At 41.1% G+C, this 25,752-nt stretch overlaps 3 protein-coding genes across 7 annotated transcripts in view; 1 reads left to right on the forward strand and 2 right to left on the reverse strand.

Moving 5' to 3' along the window:
• Positions 1–6,693, forward strand: part of LOC111148173 (prenylcysteine oxidase 1) — a 22,054-nt gene extending 15,361 nt beyond the window's left edge. The window contains exons 4-6 of one of the 2 annotated variants that reach the window (XM_022504622.1): positions 3,773–3,984; positions 4,303–4,455; positions 4,876–5,572. In XM_022504622.1, the coding sequence (XP_022360330.1) occupies positions 3,773–3,984; positions 4,303–4,455; positions 4,876–5,534 (1,024 nt within the window). In that variant the 3' untranslated portion in view covers positions 5,535–5,572. Of the gene's footprint in view, positions 1–3,772; positions 3,985–4,302; positions 4,456–4,875 lie in introns of both variants that reach the window. The other variant, XM_022504621.1, reaches the window with a different exon arrangement.
• A 1,989-nt stretch (positions 6,694–8,682) lies between these two features.
• On the reverse strand, positions 8,683–19,311 carry LOC111148195 (small nuclear ribonucleoprotein polypeptide G). 2 transcript variants are annotated; one of them, XM_022504660.1, is made up of 4 exons: positions 19,165–19,311; positions 15,447–15,469; positions 14,450–14,574; positions 8,683–9,025 (listed from the first exon to the last, which is right to left on the reverse strand). In XM_022504660.1, the coding sequence occupies exons 1-4, from the start codon at positions 19,194–19,196 to the stop codon at positions 8,975–8,977; spliced, it is 231 nt and encodes a 76-aa protein (XP_022360368.1). In that variant the 5' UTR covers positions 19,197–19,311; the 3' UTR covers positions 8,683–8,974. The 2 variants fall into 2 exon arrangements, with proteins under 2 accessions (XP_022360368.1, XP_022360369.1); XM_022504661.1 differs by having other exon boundaries at positions 14,453–14,574; positions 19,165–19,275.
• A 1,126-nt stretch (positions 19,312–20,437) lies between these two features.
• Positions 20,438–25,150, reverse strand: LOC111148043 (family with sequence similarity 136 member A). 3 transcript variants are annotated; one of them, XM_022504412.1, is made up of 3 exons: positions 25,005–25,150; positions 23,950–24,090; positions 20,438–21,939 (listed from the first exon to the last, which is right to left on the reverse strand). In XM_022504412.1, the coding sequence occupies exons 1-3, from the start codon at positions 25,089–25,091 to the stop codon at positions 21,751–21,753; spliced, it is 417 nt and encodes a 138-aa protein (XP_022360120.1). In that variant the 5' UTR covers positions 25,092–25,150; the 3' UTR covers positions 20,438–21,750. The 3 variants fall into 3 exon arrangements, with proteins under 3 accessions (XP_022360120.1, XP_022360119.1, XP_022360118.1); XM_022504411.1 differs by having other exon boundaries at positions 23,950–24,108; positions 24,771–25,137; XM_022504410.1 differs by having other exon boundaries at positions 23,950–24,144; positions 24,717–25,137.
• Positions 25,151–25,752: the final 602 nt, after the last annotated feature.

The raw sequence follows: 25,752 nt of genomic DNA on the forward strand, positions 1-25,752 counted from the left end.
CCCTAAATAAATAAAATCTTAAGAAAAAAAAAATAAAAAGGACTTTTTAAAAAAAATAATAAGTTCATTAATTTGAGAGAGCAAGAGCATGGGGGGAAGGGCAGGGAGAGGGACAAGCAGACTCTCCGCTGATCAGGGAGCCCAGTTCAGGGCTGAGATTGTGACCTGAGCTGAAATCAAGAGAGTTGGCTGGTTAACTGACTGAGCCACCCAGGGACCCCATTTTTTTTTTTTTTTTTTTTTTTTATTTTAAAGTACTCTCCACACGCAATGTGCAGCTTGAACTCACAACCTTGAGATCAAGTCACATGCTGTACCCACTGAGCCAGCCAGGCACCCCTGGGTCACACTTTATTTCTCTGTTTCATGATTTTTGTTGGAATGGGGCAATTTAAAGTAACATCTGGCAACTCTGGGATTCGGATTTAACAGCTCCCCCAGGGTCTCTTGTTTTTGATGTTAGTTTGGTGACTTTCTAGGACTGATTCTGTTAAGTCTATATTCTTTGTCGTGCATGGTCACTTAATTGTGTGTTGGGGGCTAAGCTTCCAATGCTCTCAATGGGTGGTTTACAGCTCTACTTGAGCCTTTACTTTCTGCTTGCTCAAAGCCCCCAAATCAACCAGAGGTGACAGATTAAGGCCTTCTAAGGTCTTTCCTAGGCATGTGATAACGTTATATGTAGTCATGGCCTTCTGGGTCACCAAGACTGTGTGTTTTTCATTCTCCAGGTTTTTTAAGTCTTTTGGTCAGCGTCTTGTTAGCTCCACTTGATATCACAGCCTCAGGTAGCTGTGATTTCCAAATTGCCCCTAATTTTTCTTGACAGATGCCCTCAGGATGGGCTGTTTGTACAGATCAAGCTCTGAATCAGGTCAAGTTGAGACAAGTCCCAAGGATAGAGCTTTTCAGTGAGCTGCCAGATAGGTGATAGGTCAAATTGTGGCACTTTGCTCGGGATAGGGATTTGGAGGCACTCCAGACCTGTTCTATCCTCTGCCATGGTTGCCAGGTTGTAGGTTTCACAGGTATTTATATATAGTTGCAAGACTGCTGGTTTTGAAGGCTACCTTGCTGGTCTGAGGGGAATGGGAATAGGGCAAATTAACAAGCCAACGGGCTCATTGTTCCTACTGAGATTCAGCCAATTTTCTAGAAAAAATACTCCTGGGACCTTGGCAAGTCTGGTTTAACTCCAGAGTTTTGAAAATGTTGGTGTTGATGTTTGCCAGTGTTTTCATTGCTTTTAGGTAGATTTTCTGAAGTCCTTATTCCACCCTTCCAGAAGTGTTTCATCTTTCACTCCCCACCCAACACATTTTGACCGTGTCTCTTCCTGCTCTCCTGGATCTGTTTAAACTGCACTGGCATTGTTCTTTGAACACACCAGGCATGCTTCTGTCATCAGGCTTTTGCACCACTCTATCAAAAATATTTTCTCCTCTTGGTGCTGCAGTTCTCACCTCCCTCCGGTTTTTGCTCAGATGTTACCTTCTTAGTGAGGCTTTCCTTGACCACTCTACTTATCTTTGGGAACCATCTTATTTAGAGTTGCAATCTACTAAGTCTTCTCAGGCTTCCTTTTTGATTTGCTTTCTCCTTAACATTTATCATCCTCTAAACTGTTAAGGAATTTGCTCACATTAATTTTTTTACTACCTGTTTCCCTAGCTAGAACCCAGGATCCATTAGGGATTTTTTTTCCTCTGTGTGTTGACCTCTGCATCTTTAGCACCTAGAATACCTGGCTCAAAGTTAATGCTCCATAAATATTTACTGAATGAATAAATGTTAAGGGTTATACAAATGTAGTTTTTAAAAAGGCTGTAAAGCAGTCTGATTAGCAGAAATTACACATCCCTTTAGTAAATATGTATTCTTACACAACTAGTATTATAAAACAGTTTCAATGCTCAATGATTACATGGTCTCTGTTGTCTCACGTCTAGGGGGCATTTACTGGAGGCTTGATGTAGTGGGGTTGGGTCCCAGGCAGGTGATGGCATGGAGAACTTTCTTTATATTATATATGTTATTTAATTGGCTGTTTTGTCTTGTTGACCATTAGCCAAAGGGTTTCTTCATTTTCTGAGATACTCAGTCTGTTTTCTAAAGAACTCTTGGGTTTTCATCCTCTGCTTTTTCCACCTTCCTAGGGACTAGAAACCAATTGATACAGTTGGGAGGAGTTTTTATTTGGGCGTTGTTATCAATTTCTCCCACAAAAATGTATTCAATGTTTTGTATATTATACTATTAAATAGGAGGTAATATTGAAATGGATGTGACATTGTCGCCTGCTCAAAAAATTTACAACTTTGGGGCACTTGGGTGTCTCAGTTGGTTAAGCATCTGCCTTCAGCTCAGGTCATAATCCCAGGGTCCTGGGATCGAGCTCCACATCAGGCTCCCTGTTCAGCAGGGAGGCTGCTTCTCCCTCTCCCTCTGCTGATGCCCCTGCTTATGCATACTCTAATAAAGAAATAAAATCTTAAAAAAAAAAATTACAACTTTGAGAGAAGTTGATGTAAGACAGAGCTCTTTCTTTGGTACTTATTTCTTCCTTTGTTTCATATACTTAATCTGTGTATGTGCCTTAATACCTGTCCCCAACTGTAAACTCCTTGAGGGAAAGGAATCGTATCTCTTTCTTTTTGTATCACTTGCAACTTGAAAAATTAAATATTGAATTATTGCACGGATATTCTTTTTAGTCCACGAAGTTCAGGAAAACATTAGGTGGTTCTAAAGATTAGTAGTTGGGCAAGGCTTTGCAGAGGACGTGGGTTCAAGCCCGAAGTGTATTTTAGTTGGAGAAGAGCTAGAGCAGTGTTGGGGAACAATATAGATAGCGTATTTAGAGATCAGTGAATGAGTCAGGTGTGTTTAAGTGGAGGTTATGAGAGAGAGAGGGTGTGTGTGTGTGTGTGTGTTTGAGGGAAGGAGGGACAGCTTGTGCTTGAGCCTTCTACTTCTCATGTGACTTTTACAGAAGTCCTTTTACTTATTTCTGTATCTGCAGTTAAACCAAAAGAGTTAGACTTGATGAGTCTGGCTCTAAAATTCATTCCTTTTTTAAGGTCAGGAGTTTATTTAGTAAGCAGCGGTAATCAAGTTGTTTTTTTGAGTAAGTCAGTAATGACTAAGGAGTATTTTAGGGCTTTTGGGAGATTCATAAATGTTCCAAATAAAAGAAACTGGAAGCAGGTAGATCGGTTATTCATCTTAGTAGTTTGACTATAAATCCTGAGTTAAGATCAGGGCAATGAGAATGAAGTTAACAAAAGAGATGTTGTGAAGACTGGTAAGGTTTACTTCTTGGGTGGGAGAAGCAGAAAGAAGTGAAAATATTTGTTTGAAATTAAATGAACTGAGGGTGACATGTGGAATATTAGGAGTGAACATCCCAATCTACATTTTGGTTGTGATAGGGAGTGTGTGGAGAGGATCAAGCCTGGTGGAAAGATAAAATTTAATTTTAGACATGTCTAACTGCTGCTGTAGATAAAATAGTTGAATGAAAATAAGACCTAGGACATACCCACTTCTCCCAGTGGTCTCCCAGTGACCACATTAATGCAGAAGAATATACAAAGGACAGTGAACTACTTGAGGAAGTGTGAGTGGGGATGAGAGCTTCTGGGATACCTGGGGAAGATGGTGACTGAGGTGCATCTTACACCACAGGTAGAAATTTATTGGAAGGAAACATGCTAATTCCCTTCCCCTTATCTTGTTTGGTGTTAATGGCCTTGTCTCTTCTTTTCAAAAGGATCTACCGTTACCAGTCTCATGACTATGCCTTCAGCAGTGTAGAAAAGTTACTACATTCTCTAGGAGGGGACGAATTCCTTGGAATGCTTAACCGAACACTTCTTGAAACCTTGCAGAAAGCAGGCTTCTCGGAGAAATTCCTCAATGAAATTGTTGCACCTGTCATGAGGGTCAATTATGGCCAAAGCATGAACATCAATGGTTTTGTGGGTAAGCCAAGGCTTGGAATGGTTATAGACATTAGTTCACAGAGGGGCTTACCTCTGGTGGCTCCTAACTTTAGGCCATGAGTTGGAGAAGACTTACCTTTCTCTGAAACCTCAGACATGTTTGGCAAAATTGTGTATATGTAGATCTGTGCGTTTTTAGTGTGGGGTGGGGGAGAGTCCTTAGCTTTCACTGAGATTTTTGCCCCCAGGGGCTCTTTGGCAGTGTCTGGAGCAGACCTCACGTAAATTGGGAAGAGAGTGGGTAGAGGGCTTTTTGCAGAGTCAGAATTAAAACTTTTTTTTTTCCTACCACTGACAGGGGCAGTATCATTGTCCTCTGCTGATTCTGGCCTTTGGGCAGTAGAAGGTGGCAATAAACTTGTTTGCTCAGGGCTCCTTCGGGCATCCAAAAGCAACCTTATATCTGGCTCAGTAATGTACATAGAGGAAAAAACAAGGACCAAGCATACAGGTGAGCCTGAAATTCTACTGTTCCTTATTTATCCTCTAGAAAATAATTGCTTAGGGAGAAAAACCACTCTTCTGTCATTTCTCTGTTCCAAATGATGGAATTATAAATTGTATATGTTGTACCACATGGAAATATTCGCAGATGTGCTCAAGTACAATGGCACATCTCCTTGGATTTAAAAATAATCTCGTTCTTAAAGTATAATTCTGTATATTGTACTTATTGACAAGGTATCATCTCTATACCAGTAGAAAACTGGCTTTAATTTGGCATAGTTATATTAAAGGATAAAACTCTTTTTAATTCCTTAGAATTAACTTACAACTGTTTTACATTTTATAAACTATTACGGTAATAAAATTATTTTTGGAAGGTGTATAGTATGTTAGAAACACTAAAATGTATGCTTCTTTCTTCTAGGAAATCCCACAAAGATGTATGAAGTGATCTATCAAATTGGATCTGAGATCCGTTCAGATGTCTATGACATTGTCTTGGTGGCCACTCCACTGAATCGAAAAATGTCCAATATAACTTTCCTCAACTTTGATCCTCCAATTGAGGAATTCCATCAGTACTACCAACATATAGTGACAACTTTAATTAAGGGGCAGTTGAATTCAACTCTTTTTAGCTCTAGAGCCTTAGACAAATTCGATCTCAGTACAATCTTAACCACTGATAATTCAGATTTGTTCATTAACAGCATTGGGATTGTGTCCTCTGTAACAGAAAAGGATAATCCTCAACCATTAACAGATAGGGGATATGTTTGGAAGATCTTTTCCCAAGAAATTCTCACTAAAGAACAAATATTAAAGCTCTTTTTGTCCTATGATTACGCTGTGAAGCAGTCATGGCTTGCATATCCTCATTACAAGCCTCCAGAGAAATGTCCCTCCATCATACTCCACGACAGACTTTACTACCTCAATGGCATAGAGTGTGCAGCAAGTGCCATGGAGATGAGTGCCATTGCCGCCCACAATGCTGCTCTTCTTGCTTATCACCGTTGGAATGGGCACACAGACATGATTGACCAAGAGGACTTATATGAGAAACTTAAAACTGAACTATGAAATAACACTATCACTTTTCCCCCCTTCTGGTTCCAAATGAAGTTATCACTGGCAAAGAACACAATCTGAGCAGAGATGATTTTGAATTAGCTATTTTGTCATAAATTGGTATTAACAAAAGTAATCCCAGTGAGTTATGAGAAAATACAAGGTTCTAATTAAGTGTGAAGGTGTTAACTACTGCATGTATGCCATCTCCAAAATTTCTTAATTCGTCTTTTAATATCCATCAACAGTGTAGAATCACTTGGGATTTGTTAAACATATGGGTTCTCTAGTTCCTCTGGAGATTCTGATTTTCTAGGTCTAGGGAATGGGACCCTGGATTTTGAACAACACTTTGGAATATTTTAAGCTGAGCATCTGAGGAAGAGTTTAAAAACAAATTTTAGTGGGGGAGTAGATCTCTTGGGCTTCACAGCTGGAAGTGACCTTCAGATAGTTACAACTACTACAAGAACTGGTATCATACGTCTGGCTTTAGTTAATTTATACCCTTTTTCAGAGTAGATGTGCCCATTCCAGGAGGCTTGACTTTTTGAATGTTCTTTGGACTGCTTCTGACTTGATTTTATTAGGGGTGAAATTCAGAAGACTTATTAGGTTAACTTTGTTGCAGAAAAATCTCAAGTAAAATGAAAGCAAATGCAGGGTATTAGTTTAAGAAATTACATTTTCAAATCCTCACCTGTGGAGCTCTAAAAAATATTGCTAGACTCCCATGTGACCAGAGTCTGATTTAGTTGATTGAGGATAGGCGCTCAGCATTGTAGCTAAAAAGTTCCTAAGGTACAACCTGGGTTGAGAATCACTGATGTGGGGGGTTAAGATGTCTCTAAAGGGGGTTCAGTGCCTTAAAAGTCCCAGAAAACCTAATGCATTATTAAAGCAGATTCATTTTGTGAAGAACGATTTCTCTCAACAAGAACTCTAGTAGTAATCTTGACAGTAAGCATTGTCAGTCTGATGACAGAGGCAACTCAGATTACTCCAGAACCACTGACCTTAGAGTAGGATATTCAGAATGATACCACACTTGATCAAATCCTGTCCATGTTCAAACTATTAAATGCTTCTAAAACTACGGTAGCATTTGGGGTTAGAAACTGGTTGCTGTTGGGGTGCCTGGGTGGCTCAGTGGGTTAAAGCCTCTGCCTTCGGCTCAGGTCATGATCCCAGGGTCCTGGGATCGAGCCCCGCATCGGGCTCTCTGCTCAGCAGGGAGCCTGCTTCCTCCTCTCTCTCTGCCTGCTTCTCTGCCTACTTGTGATCTCTTTCTGTCAAATGAATAAATAAAAAAATCTTAAAAAAAAAAAAAAAAAAGAAACTGGTTGCTGAAACCTTGTTTTTAAGGCAGTACTCTACTTTGGCTGCACATTGGAATAACTTTAAGATTTTAAAGCTTTTCAATTCTAATATGCAGTCAAACTTAAGAACCAGTTCTACATCTATTGTATAAAGATATCATGAATGGTTGTCCTTGTAGTCAGTCACTAGTAGGACAGAATGAATAAAAGCTTGTGAATTCTAAAAGTAACTGTAACAAAGTTTAACGTATTGTTGGAGTCCATCAGATTATGGTAGTAGCTACTTTTGCAAAATGGTGTAAGAGAACACTGATCCTTAGTTAAAATAATTTGTCTCTACTACAATTGTGATTAATATGTTGTTAAAACTGCCAAAATATATTTGATGTAAAGGCAGGGATTAAATTTATATTTGTCAGAGGGTCAGCTTTTTAAAAATTCTGTTCTCAACAAGTATGTTAAGAGGCAGTCATATTTTTCCTTTTATGGTTTTAATGAAGACAATATTGTAGAAAATGTAATATTATGTTAATATGTGTGCTAAAGGTAAATAAAAATTGGTAATGGAATAATTTCTATCACTCACAGAGTTGTTTTGCAATAGGATATATTATTTACTTATAAGAACACCAATTTAAAAATGTTGTGATTGTATCAGACCTACTCTGATTAAGTTTTCCAACAGGGAATTTGAAACTGCTTCCTCTAAGAGCAAAATATTACTAATGTATCAGACATAATAGTTTCAATGAAAAGAGCATTAATTTTTTTTTTTACTGGAAGAAAAATACTATCAGAGCCTGTTACTTCATTAGACTACTCAATTTGTCTTTGTATAGAAGAGGCTGGTAAAAATTATGCAGGAGCTAACTCTACTCCAATTCTAGAGCCAATTCTACTCCAGTGGTTCTCCAACTTGAATACACATCACAGTCACCTGGAATGCTTCTTAAAATAACTGCTGGGCCTCACCCCAGAATTTGTTTTAGTGGGTTTGGAGTGGTAGATGAAGACACCATCTCTACTAAGTTCCTAGATGATGCTCTTGGTCTAGGAACCACACTTAGGAGAACGAGTTCTGTAATTTAGCTCTACGTGGTCGCAAAAAAATGTGTCAACATCAGTGAAAATTTAAAGAGCTGCTAGAGAAGGGAATAAAAATGTACTATACTTGACACAAACCCTCCTTATTGTGATTAGACTGGTTTGATCCCTCTCACTATTCTCTGGGTGTAAACATTTTCTATAAACAGAAAATAACATTATAGAGATATATATATAAGCCATCCATTGTGTTGTTTTTCAAGTACCTTACATACTCCCCTCTGTATATCCCATTCTCTACAGTTTTAAGTGATTCAAGATTTGTAGGCTACCAAGCAGATGCTTAGGCTTGTACTTTTTGTGATCACAAAAAGTACAAGCCTAAGCATCTGCTTGGTAGGTTTCTTGAAGTTAGGTTTATGATACCACCATTTGCAATTTATCTTCTGAGTTTATGTGCCATAAAATTTATGACCTAGGTGAATGTATTATGGGGAGCATTACAACTATTCTTTATACTCCACAAAGAACTACAGTACACTGGAATGTTTTTCTCTAGAGTTCTATTCTTGTATGAAAAATTTTTCCCCCTTTATGTTCAAAATAAACAACTGTATCATTACTTCTTGTGTTTTACTTCAATTGCACTATACTTGCAATGTAGATGTACTTGGAAAAAGTCAGTACATCAAAGCTACTATAAGAGTTTTGAAAATTACAGTTAATGTTTCAGAAGAAACCCACTCAGGTGTGCAGGTTCTTTATCTTTGGCATTAGAAGACAGAAAAACAGCATCCTTGCTATGCTTCACGTTTAATCAGATTCTCCTATATTAGTGCATAAAAGCTTCAGAACAAATCAATCTCAACCAAGAACAGTTCATGTTAGAAAAAATTAGAATAAGGGCTAATACTCAATTCTACATTCAGCATGTCTGAGAAAGCATTTTTGGCTATTATAAAAGTTTATTTAACAAAAAAGCTCAATATGAAAATGCACACAATCTGATTTTTATATTGTAGTAAAACAGGTACTATGGAGAGGGGACATGTGGAAGCAGTTGATTCTTCTGATGAACACATCCATTGTTTATACTCGTTCTAAGGCTTCTAACATGATGATACTATTTCCTCGTATTACCTAAAAAGAAAATTTGAAAAGAACATAATTTATTTGCCAGACATCAATGAAAGGATTTTCACAAAATCATTAATGGTTTTTCAGTATTAAAGGTCAGTTTGGGGCGCCTGGGTGGCTCAGTGGGTTAAGCCACTGCCTTCGGCTCAGGTAATGATCTCAGGGTCCTGGGATTAAGTTCCGCATCGGGCTCTCTGCTCAGCAGGGAGCCTGCTTCCCTCTCTCTCTCTGCCTGCCTCTCTACTTGTGATCTCTGTCAAATAAATAACTAAAATCTAAAAAAAAAAAAAAAAAAAAAAGACCAGTTTGTGGGGCTTTTTTCAAGCCGCAGAGATAATGTCTTTTTTTTTTTTTTTTTTTTTTTTTTGAGATACTGTCTTTTAATCATGACAAGTCAGTAAGCCTTTTTAACTCTTTTTAAAAAAAGATTTTATTTATTTATTTATTTTTTGACAGACAGAGATCACAAGTAGGCAGAGAGGCAGGACCCTGAGATCATGACCTGACCGAAGGCAGAGGCTTTAACCCACTTTAACCCACTGAGCCACCCAGGCGGCCCCAGTAAGCCTTTTTAAAGTAAGATATATACTTTTCTTGGATTTAACAAGACTAACAAGTACCCTTTTGAGAATGCTAAGTCTTCAATGATTCACTTCACCTTCTGAACTGCAGTACTCAAACAACATACCCATCTCTGTCCCAAGGGATCCGTTAAGTCAATGTGAAAAATGTACAGCAGAATGTCAGTTTAGGGGTATAAGATCACTTAGAGAACAAACCAGGATGTAAACTGTGAAAAGTATGCTTTGTGAAGATGGCATTTTAGTTGGGTCTTGGAAATAGGGCAGAATTTTGACAGGAAGGTAGAACTCTAAACAAAACTGAGATGAAAAAGTGTAAGGGGATAAAGAAAGAATCGAATTTGAATGTAGTAAAAGGTTATGATGGAAGTAGAAAACAGTTTGTACCCAATCTTAGAAGGCCTCAAACACCAATGTTAAGGTACTTGGAAGACATCATGAAACCGATAATAAGCCAATGAAGTTTCACAGCCAAGGGAATAACCATTATTATTATTATTATTATTTTTAAAAGATTTTATTTATTTATTCGACAGAGATCACAAGTAGGCAGAGAGGCAGGCAGAGAGAGAGGGGGAAGGAGGCTTGCCACTGAGCAGAGAGCCCGACGCGGGGCTTGATCCCAGGACCCTGAGATCATGACCTGAGCTGAAGGCAGAGGCTTTAACCCACTGAGCCACCCAGGCGCCCTGGGAATAACCAATATTTTAATGGGAGACAGTTTATGCGCAGGAAGAGAAGTTATAAAGAAAAGGTCCTAGGAGCACAGTGCCTAATATAGTAGCCATTCCATAAATGAGGACAAGGAAGGATACTCATTAGCATAGGCGAAATAAATGGCTGGAACCAAGTTTAAGATGGGTAGAAAAGTAAGTTAAACTAGAAGGCAAGGAGGCTGCAAACATAAGAAACCCCTGGTGCACTGTAGGTCATAGTAGCCATAGTAGCCAAAAATCAGGTCAAGTAGAGCTGGAAATGAGAGATGAGGAAATAGTAGAAATGGAGGCATTCTGAATAAGATTCTAAGTAGAGCTATGCTTGTAGGCAGCTGGAGTAAAGACAAAGCAAAAAACAAAAAACCCCACCAAAACTTATTTTCTCCCCTCCATTCTATCTGCTTTATTTATTTATTATATACACTGTTATTGTCCTCCTCACCCAAATGTCATTACTATGAGAGCAGATGCAATAACCCCAGTGCCTAAACGGTGGCAGGCACACAGAGGGCTCAGTAAGAACCTGTTAAATAAACAAATGACCCTGCATATTTACTGCAGCTGACAGAAGGGAAAGGAATAGGACAGGTGGAACAGTGTCTTGGGAGCCTGGTAGAAACAAACAGCAATGGTATGATGAGGTGGTGGTGAAGGGCAGCATGAAGAGAAAACAATGCCCTGAAAATGATGGTGGGGACTGAAGGAGCCTAGAGTTCTCTAAGTTAGGGATGGAAAGGAGAGCTAAACAACAGCACAAAATAGTTCTCAGGGGTTTAATTCCTGGCTTATTTGCAAAAGATGGTATACAACACATCTCACTGATCAAAACATGAAAAACTGCTACCCTTCTTTCCTCCCTCTCCCTTAAATGTGTCCACTTCTGACCCCAGAAAGGGGAGGGTGGCAGAGAAGTTATTCCAGATAACTAACATTTTCAGATCTGAGGCTTTTGGGGGCATTATAAAAAAGACAAAATAAAACACGGTGACTTTCATCAATATTTTCTAAAATAGTGGGTACTGCACCTGTCTTTGCATACCACATATCACATGCATAAGGCTAGTGGGTGGACACCTCTGCTGTATAGTAATCTTCCTATTTTCTCCTTGTGTTTAGGCCTAATTCTCCAAATCAAACTGAAACCGTTAGGTCCAAAATTCCATAGTGCTCCTTTTGTGTTTCAGTGCTAGTTTTTACAAAATGCTGCTCAGACTTTGTCTTTTGAAAGGGCACAGCTATCTAATAAAGAATATAAACCTAAAATGGAACTATAGAACCACAAAGCTAGTGAGAACCCCTGAACTACGCAGCATCTTAATACAGAATTTTTACTATGTTCTTAGGGGAACTCTGGGGTGGAGTGAAATCTTAAAGGATTAAGACAGAAGTGAGGCCACTGACAACAATGGGGATGTTTCACAGGAAGCCAGTTGAGACATCATTAGATAATCTCCCAGCTGACAGGTCCCTCATACAAACTATTTCCCCCTTAGAACACATTCTTTTTTTTTTTTTTTTTTTTAAGATTTATTTATTTATTTTAGAGCACACAGGTGGGAGAGGGAGTCTTAGGCAAACTCTGTGCTGAGCAAGGAACCCCATGCAGGGCTCAGTCTCATGACCCTGAGATCACAACCTAAGCCAAAATCAAGAGCCAGAGGTTCAAATGAATGTGCCACCCAGGCGCCCCAGAACACATATTCTTAATACTACTCTAAATATAACAGCATTACGTAATTTCAATGGCCTCAATGGGTCACTGACTTGGACAAGGAAATAGCAAAGCCAGTGTACAGTCTCCTTTGCCAAACAGCTTGTGAAAACAAAACCGTAACCCATTTGCTTTTCTTCCAACCTCAGAAAAAACATTCTTGCGTTTTCTTTAAAATGTCTTTTTAGGGATGTCTGGGTGGCTCAGTCAGTCAAGCATCTGCCTTTGGCTTGGGTCATGATCTCAGGGTCCTGGTATCAAGTCCTGCATTGGGCTCCTTGGTCAGCAGGAAGACCACTATACACACTGCCTGCCACTCCCCCTGCTTGTGCTCACTTGCTCTCTGTGACAAATAGATAAATAAAATATTTAAGACAAACAAAAAGCCCTTTAAAATGTCTTTTAATTGGGGGCACCTAAGTGGCTCAGTCAGTGAAATGTTTGCCTCTTGATTTCGGTTCAGGTCATGATCTAAGGATCCTGAGATCAAGCTCTGTGGGAGCACCATGATGGGTGTGGAGCCTGCTTAAGATTCTCACCCTCTGCCCCTCCCCCCTGCTCTCTCTCTCTCTCTCTCTCTCAAAAAGTCTTTTTATTAAGGACAGCTAATAGGTTGTCATTGTTCTGTTTTTTAATGATTTATTAGAAAGAAAGAGCACAAGTGTGCAGCTGGATGGGCAGAAAGAGAGAAGTAGACTCCCTGCTTAGCAGAGAGGCTGATGTAGGGCTTGACCTCATGACCATGAGATCATGACCTGAGCCAAACACTTAAATCACTGAGGCACCCAGGTGCCCCCCATTATTTAATTTTCAAAATGTTAACTCAGCTGCAACAATTACTGCCTACTAATACAAACTTTTTTGGTCATACAACAAGCATCAGAGGTGGAAGAGATGACTGGTTATGAGCACCTACTTACATGATAGGCAATTTCTGTATAAAGACTAAGCCCATTAAAATTTAGGGGGAAAAGTCTGAGAAAGATCCATGATCTAGGTTCAATTCCTTCTCAGATAAAATTCTAATTAGTGTCATGTAATTCTCTGAAAAGTTATCTTCCCAAATTAGAACTTTTAGATATCAAAGTCCTTCTTCAATATTTTTAGCAAATCTGTTGAGACAGAAACTAAAAACATAATTTACCCTCCCCTAGAATAAGATTACTGAATTTGTAAAAGGAAAGGGTAGAGAGGAATCATGGGGTGTGTGTGTGTGTGATGGTATTTAAAAACCATTTTTTTTTTTTTAATTTGACAGAGATTACAAGTAGGCAGAGAGGCAGGCAGAGAGAGGGGAGGACGCAGGATCCCTGCTGAGCAGAGAGCCTGATGTGGGGCTCCATCCCAGGACTCTGAGATCATGACCTGAGCCGAAGGCAGAGGCTTTAACCCACTGAGCCACCCAGGCGCCCCTTAAAAACCATTTTTAGAATAATCTGGCTGCTAATGATTTGCCCATAGTTTTGTTCATTTTCAATGGAAGCTCAAGGATAATGTCCCTGAAAGGAAGGTCTATTTGCATAAAACTTGGGGAGGTGGGGTAGAAGCCTCATATCAAGGGATTCTCCAAGCTGTTTTTCCAGCCCAGACCACTGATTTGGTTTTCTTTTCTTTTTTTTTTTTTTAAAGATTTTAATTATTTGTCAGAGATAGAGAGCGTGCACAAGCAGGCAGAGGTGGAGAGAGAAGCAGGCTCCCCACTGAGCAAGGAGCCTGATGTGGGACTTGATCCCAGGACCCTAGGACCATGACCTGAGCTGAAGGCAGTGGCCTAACCCACTAAGCCACTCAGGCATCCCACTGATTTGGTTTTCAAATGAAAATGCATTTGAAAGGAGCAATAACATACATCTTGGAAAGAGTGATTAAAAAATTGTGAGGCCACAAAAACAAAACAACAACAACAACAAAAAACAAAAACAAAAAACCAGGCTAACAATCAGACTCTTACTACTTTTTTTTCTCTTACCACATTTTAGAGATCTTTATGTTCAGTGACTTCCTAAAGCAAATTTCCTTTTTGATTTACTTTTCCCAAGAAACTGGGGACTTACTAAAACTTAATGGTCACATTGTCCTGTGCTGGACGAAGAGTGGGATTCAAAGTCTGGGTCTTGGAAACAACCATCAAATCATTCAAAGACTACAGGCCCCTATTATAAAGCTCAAAAATGATTTCCTACAGCTGTTTCAAGTCCAAGGCACTCAGAGGGTTCTGCTTAAGATTCAGATCTAACCTATAGGTAACTGGGATACTATCACAGTTGAATGACTACCATATGTCAAACAAAATGGGATATGGAAAGTCTGACTTTACCTGTTATTTGCCTAATTTCAATTTAATCCAAGACTTTGATAGGAAATTAATCCTTATTTCAAAATATGAAATCTCCAGGAGAAAGCTTCTATCTTTACTTACCACCATTCCAATATTGTTCTGTTGCCCACTAGTTGCCATCTCCACACATTCATCTATCACAAGATTCATAAATGGATCGAACCCCCGTAATATTCCTTGAACATGTCTGCCACCATTTAATTTCACTATAAAAAGGGAAAAAGTAGTTTAAAACTGACCAATAAATATCAACTACTCATTAAAAATTAGGTGGAATAAAACCCAGGTACTTGAGAAATATAATCCTATCCTTACTTTATGTCAAGCAATGGGCTAAACAAATCACACTTACTTCCACATTTAAATTTACAAAAATCCAGGCTAGGGCGGGATGGGTAAAACAGAGGATGGGGATTAAGGACTGCACTTGTGATAAGCACCAGGTGTTGTATGGAAGTGCTGAATCACTATATTGCACACCTGAAACTAATACAACACTTTATATTAACTATTTTGGAATTTAAAAAAAGGGTAAATACAAAAAAAACCCCTTACAAAACCTATCAAGTAGAATTATCCCAACTTTTCACAAGGGAACTGAAGTATAGAGCTTCTTAAAAAACTGGTTCAAGCTATATAGGTAATGTGGGCTACAGCTGGGATTGAAAGGGAAGGCTGCTTGCCTCTGTAGCCCAGGTCTTTACCCCTACTATCCTTCTAGCATTGTATAGGTCAGAGTTTTAGTTCTGGTTCAAGTCCTTTGTTCTTAAAGGAAAAAATGTTGATATATTTGCAACTATCACAAAACAGGAAAATACCATAATTTTGTCTAAGTCAGGGAAGGCTTAAAGGAAATCATTTAAAGTCCAAAAGTACTGTGCAATTTATTAAATATCAGAAACTAGGTATATAAAATTGTCTGCATAGGATTTTGATAAACCTCCTTAATTAATGGATGTGAATTAGAGGTTCTGCGTGACTTAAATTTTTGTGAAGTTGTGCCAAACACGATATACTGCCAAGACACATGTAGAAAGCAACCAATTAAAAATAAAACAAAAAACCCCAAGAAACTTACATGATAATTTCTTGTCCATAAATCTGAAAAAGCAAAAAGGGGTACAAATTATATAACTGATTAAAAAAATTTTTAAAAAAGATTTTATTTATTTATTTGACAGAGATCAGAAGCAGGCAGAGAGAGGAGGAAGCAAGCTCCCTGCTGAGCAGAGAGCCTGACGCGGGACTCGATTCCAGGACCCTGGGATCATGACCTGAGCAGAAGGCAGAGGCTTTAACCCACTGAGGCACCCAGGTGCCCCCTGATTAAAAAATTTTAAGCACAAGTAAGCATAAAGTAGGTACAGTCAATAGAATTTGCTAAAACTGCACAATAAAAATGATGAAATTTAAAATAGTAAAAAACTTGTATTCTTGTAGAGAAGGGAATAATGGGCTACCTTATTTAGCACTTACACAATGTAATTTGGGAAGGGGCAAAATAATAAAAGTAAATCCTAAAAAAGATTATTTTTAAATAATCTCTACACCTAACATGGGCTCACAACCCAGAGATTAAGAGTTATATGCTCCACTGACTGAGTCAGCCAGGGACCCCTTGACAACTGGGTTTTAGAGCCGTAACAGAAAAACAATGATCTGTTTATATTTTGGTTATTACCAAAACCAAACAAAGTTGTGAGGAAACTAGAAGGCAATCAAACCATATTCAATTCAATAGCTATTTTATTTTATACTTGAGACAATAGAGTGTTATTTTATTTAATATTAAGCATCACACTTAGGTGTTCAAGATATTCCTCAACACGTATTTTTTAGCAAATACATATTTTGAAGCCTTAAAAAATCTCAAACAGGGAAATCCCATCTCAGTAGGGTATTATGGAAATATTAAGCCACGTAATCAAACCAGTTTTTACCCCTTCCAGTTACAGGCTAGAAAATATGAAATGTCATTAATTTTTAAAAAAAGTTTATTTGAGAACATGCATGTGTGCACAAGTGGGGAGGGGCAAAGGGAGAGAGCATTAAGCAGACTCCCTGCTGAGTGTGGAGACTGACAAGGGGCTCCATCTTACCACCCATGAGCTCATGACCTGTGCTGCAACCACGAATGGGACGCTTAACTAACTGAGTCACCCAGGCACCCCTGAAATTCCATCCAATTTAATGTGTAACAGTTCACGGGAGAATTAGAAGATAAGTAAGACATATCCCCAGGGCACCTGGGTGGCGCCCCAGTTGAGCACCTGACTTGGTTTGGCTCAGGTCACGTTCTTAGGGTTGTGAGAAGGAATCTGACTTAGGGCTCTGCGCTCAGAGTGGAGTCTGCTTGTCCCTCTCCCTCCACCCCTCCCCTCACATGTGCTCTCTAAAATAAATAAGTTAGGGGTGCCTGGGTGGCTCAGTGGGTTAAAGCCTCTGCCTTCAGCTCAGGTCATGATCCCAGGGTCCTGGGATGGAGCATCGCATCAGGCTCTCTGCTCAGCAGGGAGCCTGCTTCCCTTCCTCTCTCTGCCTGCCTCTCTGCCTACCTGTGATCTGTCTGTCAAATAAATAAATAAAACCTTTTAAATAAATAAATAAAATCTTAAAAACCAAAACAACAAAAAAATATGTAGTATGATATATAATCCATTTTAATATGATATATTATATACAACACAGCAAATATAACACACATGAACTTATTCAACCCTTATGATGACTTCGTAAGTTATGTATTGTTACTAGAACCATTTTACAGATGAGGAACTGAGGTTCAGAAAGATTTAATTATCCAAAGTCAGAGAGGAGGTGAGGAAGTTTGAACAAACGCAAACGGTTCAGTTTGGCTGGAGAATGGGGGCACTCCATTAGGGTGTGCAATACCTGGCACTTGGGTTTCAGACGGAAGAGCATGAATGCTTTGTCAAAGAGCCTGAACTTTATCATTCAGACTGTGATAAATTATTAAGGCAGAGTCCGGTTACTGGCAAGACCACTGTGGCAGTGATTTTTAAGAGGTGGGATGGAGAATCTGGTTAGGTCTGGGTATCTCAACCTCGGCATATTAACATCTGGAGCCAGATAATTCTTTGTTGAGGGATGACCAGTGCACTGACAATGTTTAGCAGCATCCCTAGCTTCTACTTACTAGATGCCTGCCAATAAAACCGGACTCCCTCCCTTCCAGTTAATAACCACTGAGTTAAGCTAAACCAGGCAAAGGGTATAAAGAGTAAAAGGTATTTGTGAGAAATTAAAGGAAAAAAAACCCTAAGGTCATTTTGGAGGCAGGTCCCAAAGGATTTCACCATATGTGTAATCTAGAGATAAGAAAAATATTAAAACTAGGTTCGTCCTCTGAAATTCTCAAATTATCTGTTAACAAAAAAAAGTATCTGTTAAGAAACAAAAAAGGAAATCTAAGATTACAAGCAATGTTCTTTCATTAAAATATAATTAGCATTTCACCAGTTCTTGAAGAATCCAGAAGACACTTCTAAGATTTTACCAGCCCATCAATAAAAGAACAAGTTTAGATCAGCATTTTCCAAAATAATTTCTTTTCTTACTGTTAAGACTTACGATTAGTAATTCTTTAAGGGATCCGAGTAAAATATACATGGAGATTTTGCACAAAAAAAGCTTTGATACAGATGTGCATTTAAATGTAAAATTAATTTTTTTTTAAGATTCATTTTTTTGAGTGAAAGAGAGAACATTTTTTTGAGTGAAAGAGAGAAAGAAAGAGTGGGGAGGAGCAGACGGAGAGACAAACACTAAGCAAGACTCCCAAATTGGGCTGAGAGCCGGACATGTGGTTGATCTCACCACCTTGCCATCATAAACTGAGCTGAAACCAAGAGTTGGATGCTTAACTGACTGCACCACGAAGTGCCCCTAAATGTAAAATTATCAAATATGACCCTTTTCTTAAGTCTGACTTCTCTGAGGCTGCTAATAAGTGAGCTATACACAGGCCAGATGGCTGTTTCCCCAATCGATTCCTGAATCAATTTTTCATAATTTGTTCTATCCATCTACTACGTGCAGAATCTAGCATTACACGGTATAAACGAGATAGAGAAATACTTAGGCATCCAACATGTTAAGTTTAGTCGAGTCTTTAAGGAAGTTAAAGCCTTAAAGTAGGAAAATCCTATTTGAGATGATTTTATTGGGCGCAGAAAAAAAAATCGTTTTCTCTGATAAAAAAACGTTCTCACACAGCTCTGTTAACAGAGCAAGAGCTCACGTGACATTCAAGTTTAACTTCAGCACAAGAAAGCAACAGAAAGGAATGGGATTTCTAAATTAAAGCTCGAAGAAAACAGCTACAAACACACTCTAAGATTAAGGTGGCTTCTGAATCCTCACCTACTATTAAACACTTCCATTCCACCCATCTTCTTAGTTCTCTCTAGAACTACTCTCCAGCCACCCTACCTAGCACTTAAGGCTATTCAAGCAGTCCAACAAAGGATGGCACTCCAGGGTCTCCAAGCAAGGAGGGAGAGGGAGTGCGTGGGGGCCGGAGGACCGGGAGATGCACCCAGGAAGGCGAGACAGCAGAACAGAGGCGCCTTTTCTGCCACTGGGAACTATGCCAGGCCAACCAGGGCGAAACGAGACGTCAGCGAGGGCTTCACGTACCAAGGCGCGAGACCCTGTCGGGTTCTCGGCGGCCTCGGGCCGGAACACGCACGCCAGGTGCACTGCAGATAATGGAGAGGATCTAAAGAACTCAACGCACGCAGAGAAGCCGCCACCTGGACCTTTCACATACTTACTTTTTCAACTCGGGAGGGTGAGCCTTGCTCATGGTGTCTACTCGGCGAGCTCAAAGACGCCTCCAAACTGAATTCGTGGAGTCCCTCGCGCTCCCGCGGTAGGCCCGGCGTTTCGCGTCTGACGTCATCGACCCTGTCAGCCAATCAACTCTTGGAGGAGTTCACATTTCACCTCGCGATACTTTGGGGGGCACCCGAACTTGTCGATCGATCTTGTGTTTCCGGTTGCGTCGCCACCCACTGGCCTAGATGGGGTTAGGGGTGGGACTAGTCATCTTCTCAGTTCCGTTTCCTCGTTTGTAAAATTGACTTAGCGGTTCTGTCTCTAGTCTCTAGGCGGAGCTGGTTTATCCCTCTCTCTGTTGCATTGCCTTGGTTGTCTTCTTCATATATACCGTGAATACAGGTTCTAGAGGAGTGGGCCTCTTAATAGGTCTTTGGCACGTATTCCTACATATTGTCACGCTAAGCCTAGGGTTCCAAGAACATCTTTCGTGACCTCTGGACCCCAGATTAGTAGGGTGAAGTGGCTTCAGTTTCTAGGAATTTGAATCTTGAATGTATTCCCTAATGACAATCCTCCAAATCTTGTAACACTGCCTCCAGAACCCCACTTGATGCACCGTGCTCCAATATAAAAAACGTAACGATCTCTAATATGAGATACTCTTGAAAATCAAGTGTAAAAAGTGAATTCCAACTTGTTCCCACTTAAGTTACCCAAAAGAGGCGAATGCATACGTACGAATAAAATATAACTTGGGATTATATAAGATTTAGGTCACAATAGTAAAGCCATTGTGATTCTAAGTAGGGGATGATTTCCCAAAATTCGATTCATTCCTAATGTTCAGAAATGGCTCCATTTAAATACGAATGATAGTAAAGACTTAATTAAACTCATTACATAGTTGATACTCTCTTGACACTCAAAATCCTAAATGTTGCATTTTCTCAAGAGGGATCATTAATTACCCTTGCCACCTCTTGCTGTTAGTGTTGAGTTGAAGCTAGAATCCTGAAATGGATATTGAATTTTTTTTAGCCGTACAGCATTTTTCCCCCCACAAATGGACTTTAAGTCATTGTGCTGTAGCCTGACCTCAGTTTTCCTGCATTTGAATCATAGTTCATAACTAATTTACTCTTAAATTTTTTTTTAAATTTTCACTCTTCATGACCTCTTAAGAAACTTATTTCACAAACTACAAAGAGAAGCATCCTAAGAAAGTTGTATAGTCACACCCAGACATAAGAAACACAATAGTGGAGGAAAAACTAAACCTTATTTATTTTTTAAAACTGAACCACTAGGAAAATATATCACAGCCTTGAAACACCAAACACAGGCTATATTATCATTTCAAGTAGTAAGTTGGTAAAAAGACAATAAGGTCCTTATCAAAATGAAAAGGTGCTAGAGCTGGGGCAGAACACTGCTTGCTGCAAAGGCCCCAGGCAAAAGTGGTGTTTGGTAACAGAGGGGGGCTTTCCCTCTTTTCCTTTAAAGGAATCACAGCTCACCCAAATCACCTACTTGTTCTCCTTTGACCTTCTGGTTACCAAGGGATTGTCCCAATAGGGCCATATTATTTGAGGGGGCAAAATAAGCAATACTGAGTTTAGGCTTTCATTCCATTCTGTTCTATAAAAACCAGGTTTTTCCAAATCCAGCATCTAATAACTTGAAATTAAGAAGACAACAGTTCCTCCTTCAGTGTACATTCCTGGATACTTGTATATAGTGCAATCAAAACCCCCTTTCGAGGAAGAGTGTCACTGCGAGATTGTCCTGTTGTACTCTAGCAGACAGCCTCAGGGCCCATCACAGCAGCCAGTGAGAGGGAAGATCTGCTTCCCATACCCAGTGTAACATCGCCTGTCATCTTTTTACAGGGTCTCCTACCTAGCTGGAAGATGTAATGGATATTTCAAGAAAAGCATATCCATATCTTGATGGCCAGAAACAGATATCCACAAGAACTGTTCCAAGTTCTTAACTGAACTACCCCTCCCAACTCCACACCTTAAATCAACTTCATGCCCTTATATATAAAATAAAACCAAGCAAAACAAAGACCCAGAAACCTTTTCTCCCTTCTAAATTAGTGACATTGTGGATTTTGTTTTACAGCTTATAGAAAAATGATTTGGTGATCCTTCTTGTAAATAGGAAGTTGGCAACAAACAGAAACATCTTTGCTCACACCACCAGATCATAGGCAGATTAGGAACCTGCCAGCCTGTTGTTACCTGTGTACCGAGAAGAATCTGGTATCTTGGAGGTCGGCTCTGGCTTGGTTCAAGGGAGATCCCTAGTGCTAGGACAAGCATGTGAAATTTAGGCTATCAAAAACTCTCCTGTGCCATCTCTGACCAGTTTTTTCAAATTTTAGCACCAGTTTTTTCCATTTCACTTTTTTAGGTTCGAAACATAAAGGAACCAGTGTCCAGAGGCAAGTGACATGGGCCTCAAACTTGCTGCCATTGTTAATTTCTTCATAAACTTCATTTAAAAGACCCAAACTCCCATTTCTTCTCAAATGGATTCCTGCCGTGAGCTCTGATGGCCAATTGTGAAGACCTCTATTTCCCAATGGACAAGAGAGACTCCTTCATCTTCTTGGTCATGGTCGGGATGAGGTGCATGTGGTCATCCACACACTTGGTCACACAACTCTCCAGCTGCCGCTTCACCTGAAGCTCTTTACTTCCTGCATCTATTGAATCTTTGGCTTTGTCATTGCAATGCATGGTGCATCGGGCAAGGCGGTCCTGTGGCAAGAAGGAAGAAGGTAGAGAAGGCTGAAAGGCTGACCTCCATTTACCAAGTGCTTACCATGTGCTAGGTCCCTTGCTACATATTGTGGCTTGACATATATAATCTTGATCAATTAAAGGGACACTATAGTGCAATTAACCAAGATTATCCTGACTGAAATAGAGGGTAGCATCAGGAGGGTCCAGAAAAAGCATGATAAGAAAGCAGATGAATAACAGAATAAATGATACAGAAGCCCCCTCCAGGAAGTGGGAAGTAACTAGAGGCTGCTGTTGGTCAGCTACAGTTAAGATTCTTTAATACCTGTCTTGCTATAGAAAAACACTCAACAAATATTTACTGAGTGTCTAATATGTGTCAGGTACTCTCCTAATGCTGGGGAATATAACAATGAGTAAAACAGATAAAGTTCTTGCCCTCATAGAACTTACATTCCAGTGAGGGGAGATAGACAAAATGAGGGGAGACGTTGAAGCAGCTGGATATATGAATATGGAGATCAGGAGTGAATTTTGTCTAGAGATGAATGAATGTAAGAGTTGTCGGCCTATAGATGATATTTCTAGCAGATATTTATAGCTATGAGACTAGAGAATTAGATTGAAAAAAGGTCCAAGTACAGCACTAGGCATTCCAATGCTCACAGGTTGGAGGGGAAAAGCAGGAAAGGAGCCCAAGGAAGGATGGCCACGGAAAGAGGTAGAAAACCAGAGTGAGGTATCTTTTCTTTTCTTTCTTTTTTTTTTTAAAGATTTTATTTATTTATTAGACAGAGATCACAAGTAGGCAGAGAGGCAGGCAGAGAGAGAGGGGGAAGCAGGCTCCCCGCTGAGCAGAGAGCCGGATGTGGGGCTCAATCCCAGCACCCTGGGATCATGACCTGAGCAGAAGGCAGAGGCTTTAACCCACTGAGTCACCCAGGCGCCCCCAGAGTGAGGTATCTTGATGCCCAACTGAACAAACTGTTTCAAGGAGGCGAGTGATCACTGTGTCAGTGATGCAGACAGGCTGAGTAAAACGAGGGATGAGAAATTACACTGGATTTAGCTCCATGGAGGGGAGCTCCCAGAGCAGTTCTGGTGAGTGGAAGAGTAAGCCTAATTGGAGAAGACTAAAAAGTGAACAGAAGGAGAAAATTATGCAGCAATTCAAGAATCAAAATGTCGAAGACCCTATTAATAAAATTAGCTGTCAAAATGAACACAAAGAAACCTCTCCGGGTTCAGGATCTTGGGTAAGTCAGTCCTTTGCAGTGTCAGTGATTTTCATAGAAGAATTCCATAGAGCAGAATGTAAAAGTTGTATATTAGCTACAATTTCTCCCATGTGAACAGGATCTCAGGCTTCAAAAAACTGCTTCAGAAGTGGGCTCTGCTTTCTCCAACCTCCAGTCATAGAAAGGGAATAAAATGAAGTTGCGGCTACCCTTTTCTCCAGAAAGAGATACAGTGGATACCTTTTGCTCTTAGTGACCTCAGAGGGGCTTGCGAGGAAGGCATCAACGAGTCAGTATTACTACTCCTTCACATAAATGACTGTTCTTTAGTGACACAGGAGCTGCCCCCTAGGTGTAGCAAACAGGGGTCGTTCTGGGTAGGTGTGTCCACAACAGGATGGCAAGATACTGCTCCAATCTGCATCTCTTCATGACTAGCCTACTCCACTTCCCTGGGGATTCTACTAGCTTAAAAATGAATGAATACATGTCTTAGGAGGCTTTACACTATACAGTATATATATTGTATTTTGTGTCTATGGGAGGGAAAAGGCTCTTGGTCATGAACTCCTTTTCACATCATTTCGTCTCTGGAAATACTTATAGCACTCAACCTCCAGGAGTTTTTCCCAAATTTCAAACCCCATAAAGACTGCCTGGCCACAAGACTGTCCCAAATGTTAAAAGAACCAAGACGCTAAAGCCAAGAGTTTTGAATGAATGCTTGTCATCTCTTGCAAAAGAGCACCATCAAGGCGTGAAGTCCTCTGCCTGGGGCATTTCTCACCTGGAACTTCTCCAGCTCACTGGTCACCAGGGCCTGGGCTTGAGCCAGAGGCGCATGGCAGCGTTCAATGCACTGGTGCACCTGCTGCATGGACGCCTGGCTGTCCTCACAACAGCTGGCACTGCACCGGAACATGAGGCCCTGGGGACGGAGGGCAGAGAGAGAGAGAGAGAGAGAGAGGTGAGGCGGGAAAGCCTCTGGGGCAGAGATAATCATGGAGTGCAACAGAGGAGCATCTCTATTTGCACCTCTCCTAACAGACATCAGGAACCTAAAACCACACATGGGAAAAGTATACTCGAAGCCTAGCAGAAGGTTCCATGGCCTTCTTGCTGCTAGCTCATTGGCACTTGTTGCACCGTAGACTGGGTGAACGGAGAAGGTAGCGGTGGGTCAGACGAAGTCAAATTCTGAAAACCAGGTACCTATGCCACTCGGTTCAGAGGTCAGCAAACTCTAGCAATCTGCTTTCCACCAGGGGGCAACCGATCCATTAATCAATGACTCAAGAAGCGCTATAACAGAAACCCCACAATTTGGTTAGGGAGGCAGGACCAACAGCCACAGACCATTTAGGCGATCAAAGCACAACGGCTTACAAACCAGCGCTGTGTGGAGCGACACTAAAACCGGCATGACATGGCCACTGAGGAAGCCAAACGCTTTTGACTTTCCGGTGTTTCACCTTGGCCGTGCCCTTTCTGGGCCTCCGCCTGCTCACCTGCCGAAGGGGCAGCGCTACACAGGAACGCGGGGAGGGGGTGGACACCGAATGCCTCACACCAAGGGCTTTCTAACACTGGTCCGGGGTCTAACACCCCCTCCCCGGAACTGGCCTGGGGGGAAAACAGCTTTGCGCGTGGGGAGGGAACACAGATTTCATCCACTCGGCGGAAGCTCCAGGACTTCTGAGGGTGAGAGGTGCTTCCGAGAGCGCGGCGGCAACCCCAGGGACGCCCCGACTCGGGTCTGCGGAGAGGCGGGCAGCGGCGCGCCGCGGCTGCCAAAGGAATCGAGGACTGCCGGGACTCCCCGGCCTGACCCCCGCCCGCTACCTGCATCTTCCTGATATTCTCTCTCTCCAGACTCTTCACCATGGAGTCCACTGCCTCCTGTACCCGCAGCTGCTGCATCTCCGCCATTGCGACTCCGCGCTGCACACTCTCCGCGCCGGCGCCCACATGGAGCCCCGCGTTCGGCCCGCCCCCTTGCTGCGGCGGCCGGGGTCACCGCCACCCTTCCCCGCCCACGCCGCCGCCTGGCGTCGGAGAGGAGGAACTGCATCCAGTCCCTCCTGCTGTGCCCCCGCCTCCCCATCAGGCATGTAGGCGTCTGCCCCTCCTCCCCTCCTGGCCCCGCCCCGCACCCCCTGCTGAGACTGAGCCCCTGGGGGCTGGACAGGGGAGCTGGGACTCAGTGTCTCCATCCTGTCCTCCCTCCTTCCCTGTCTTCCTTCAGAGTCTTAAAATAATATTTAATATAATTAATATCCAGATCAAAGCGCAAATCTTAGTTATATAGCTCGAGGATTTTTAACAAACCTTGCCTTTTTGTAGTCAGTCTTCCCCTTTTCTCCCCCTTACTCCCCTACCCTTGACCTCAGGCAACAACTGATTTGCTGTTACTACAGATTAAATTTTCCTTTTCCTTAATTTCATGTGTACGTACAGTCGACCCTCGGACAATATGGGGTAAATGTGGGATTGGGGCCCTGACCTCCACCCCCAGTGGAAAAATCCCCATATAACTTTTGAATCCCCCAAAACTTAAACTAATAGTTTACTGTTGACCAGAAGCCTTATT

The sequence above is a fragment of the Enhydra lutris genome, unplaced genomic scaffold, assembly GCF_002288905.1.
Source record: "Enhydra lutris kenyoni isolate GAN:26980312 unplaced genomic scaffold, ASM228890v2 scaffoldscaffold18, whole genome shotgun sequence".
In the NCBI taxonomy this organism is placed as follows: Eukaryota; Metazoa; Chordata; class Mammalia; order Carnivora; family Mustelidae; genus Enhydra; species Enhydra lutris.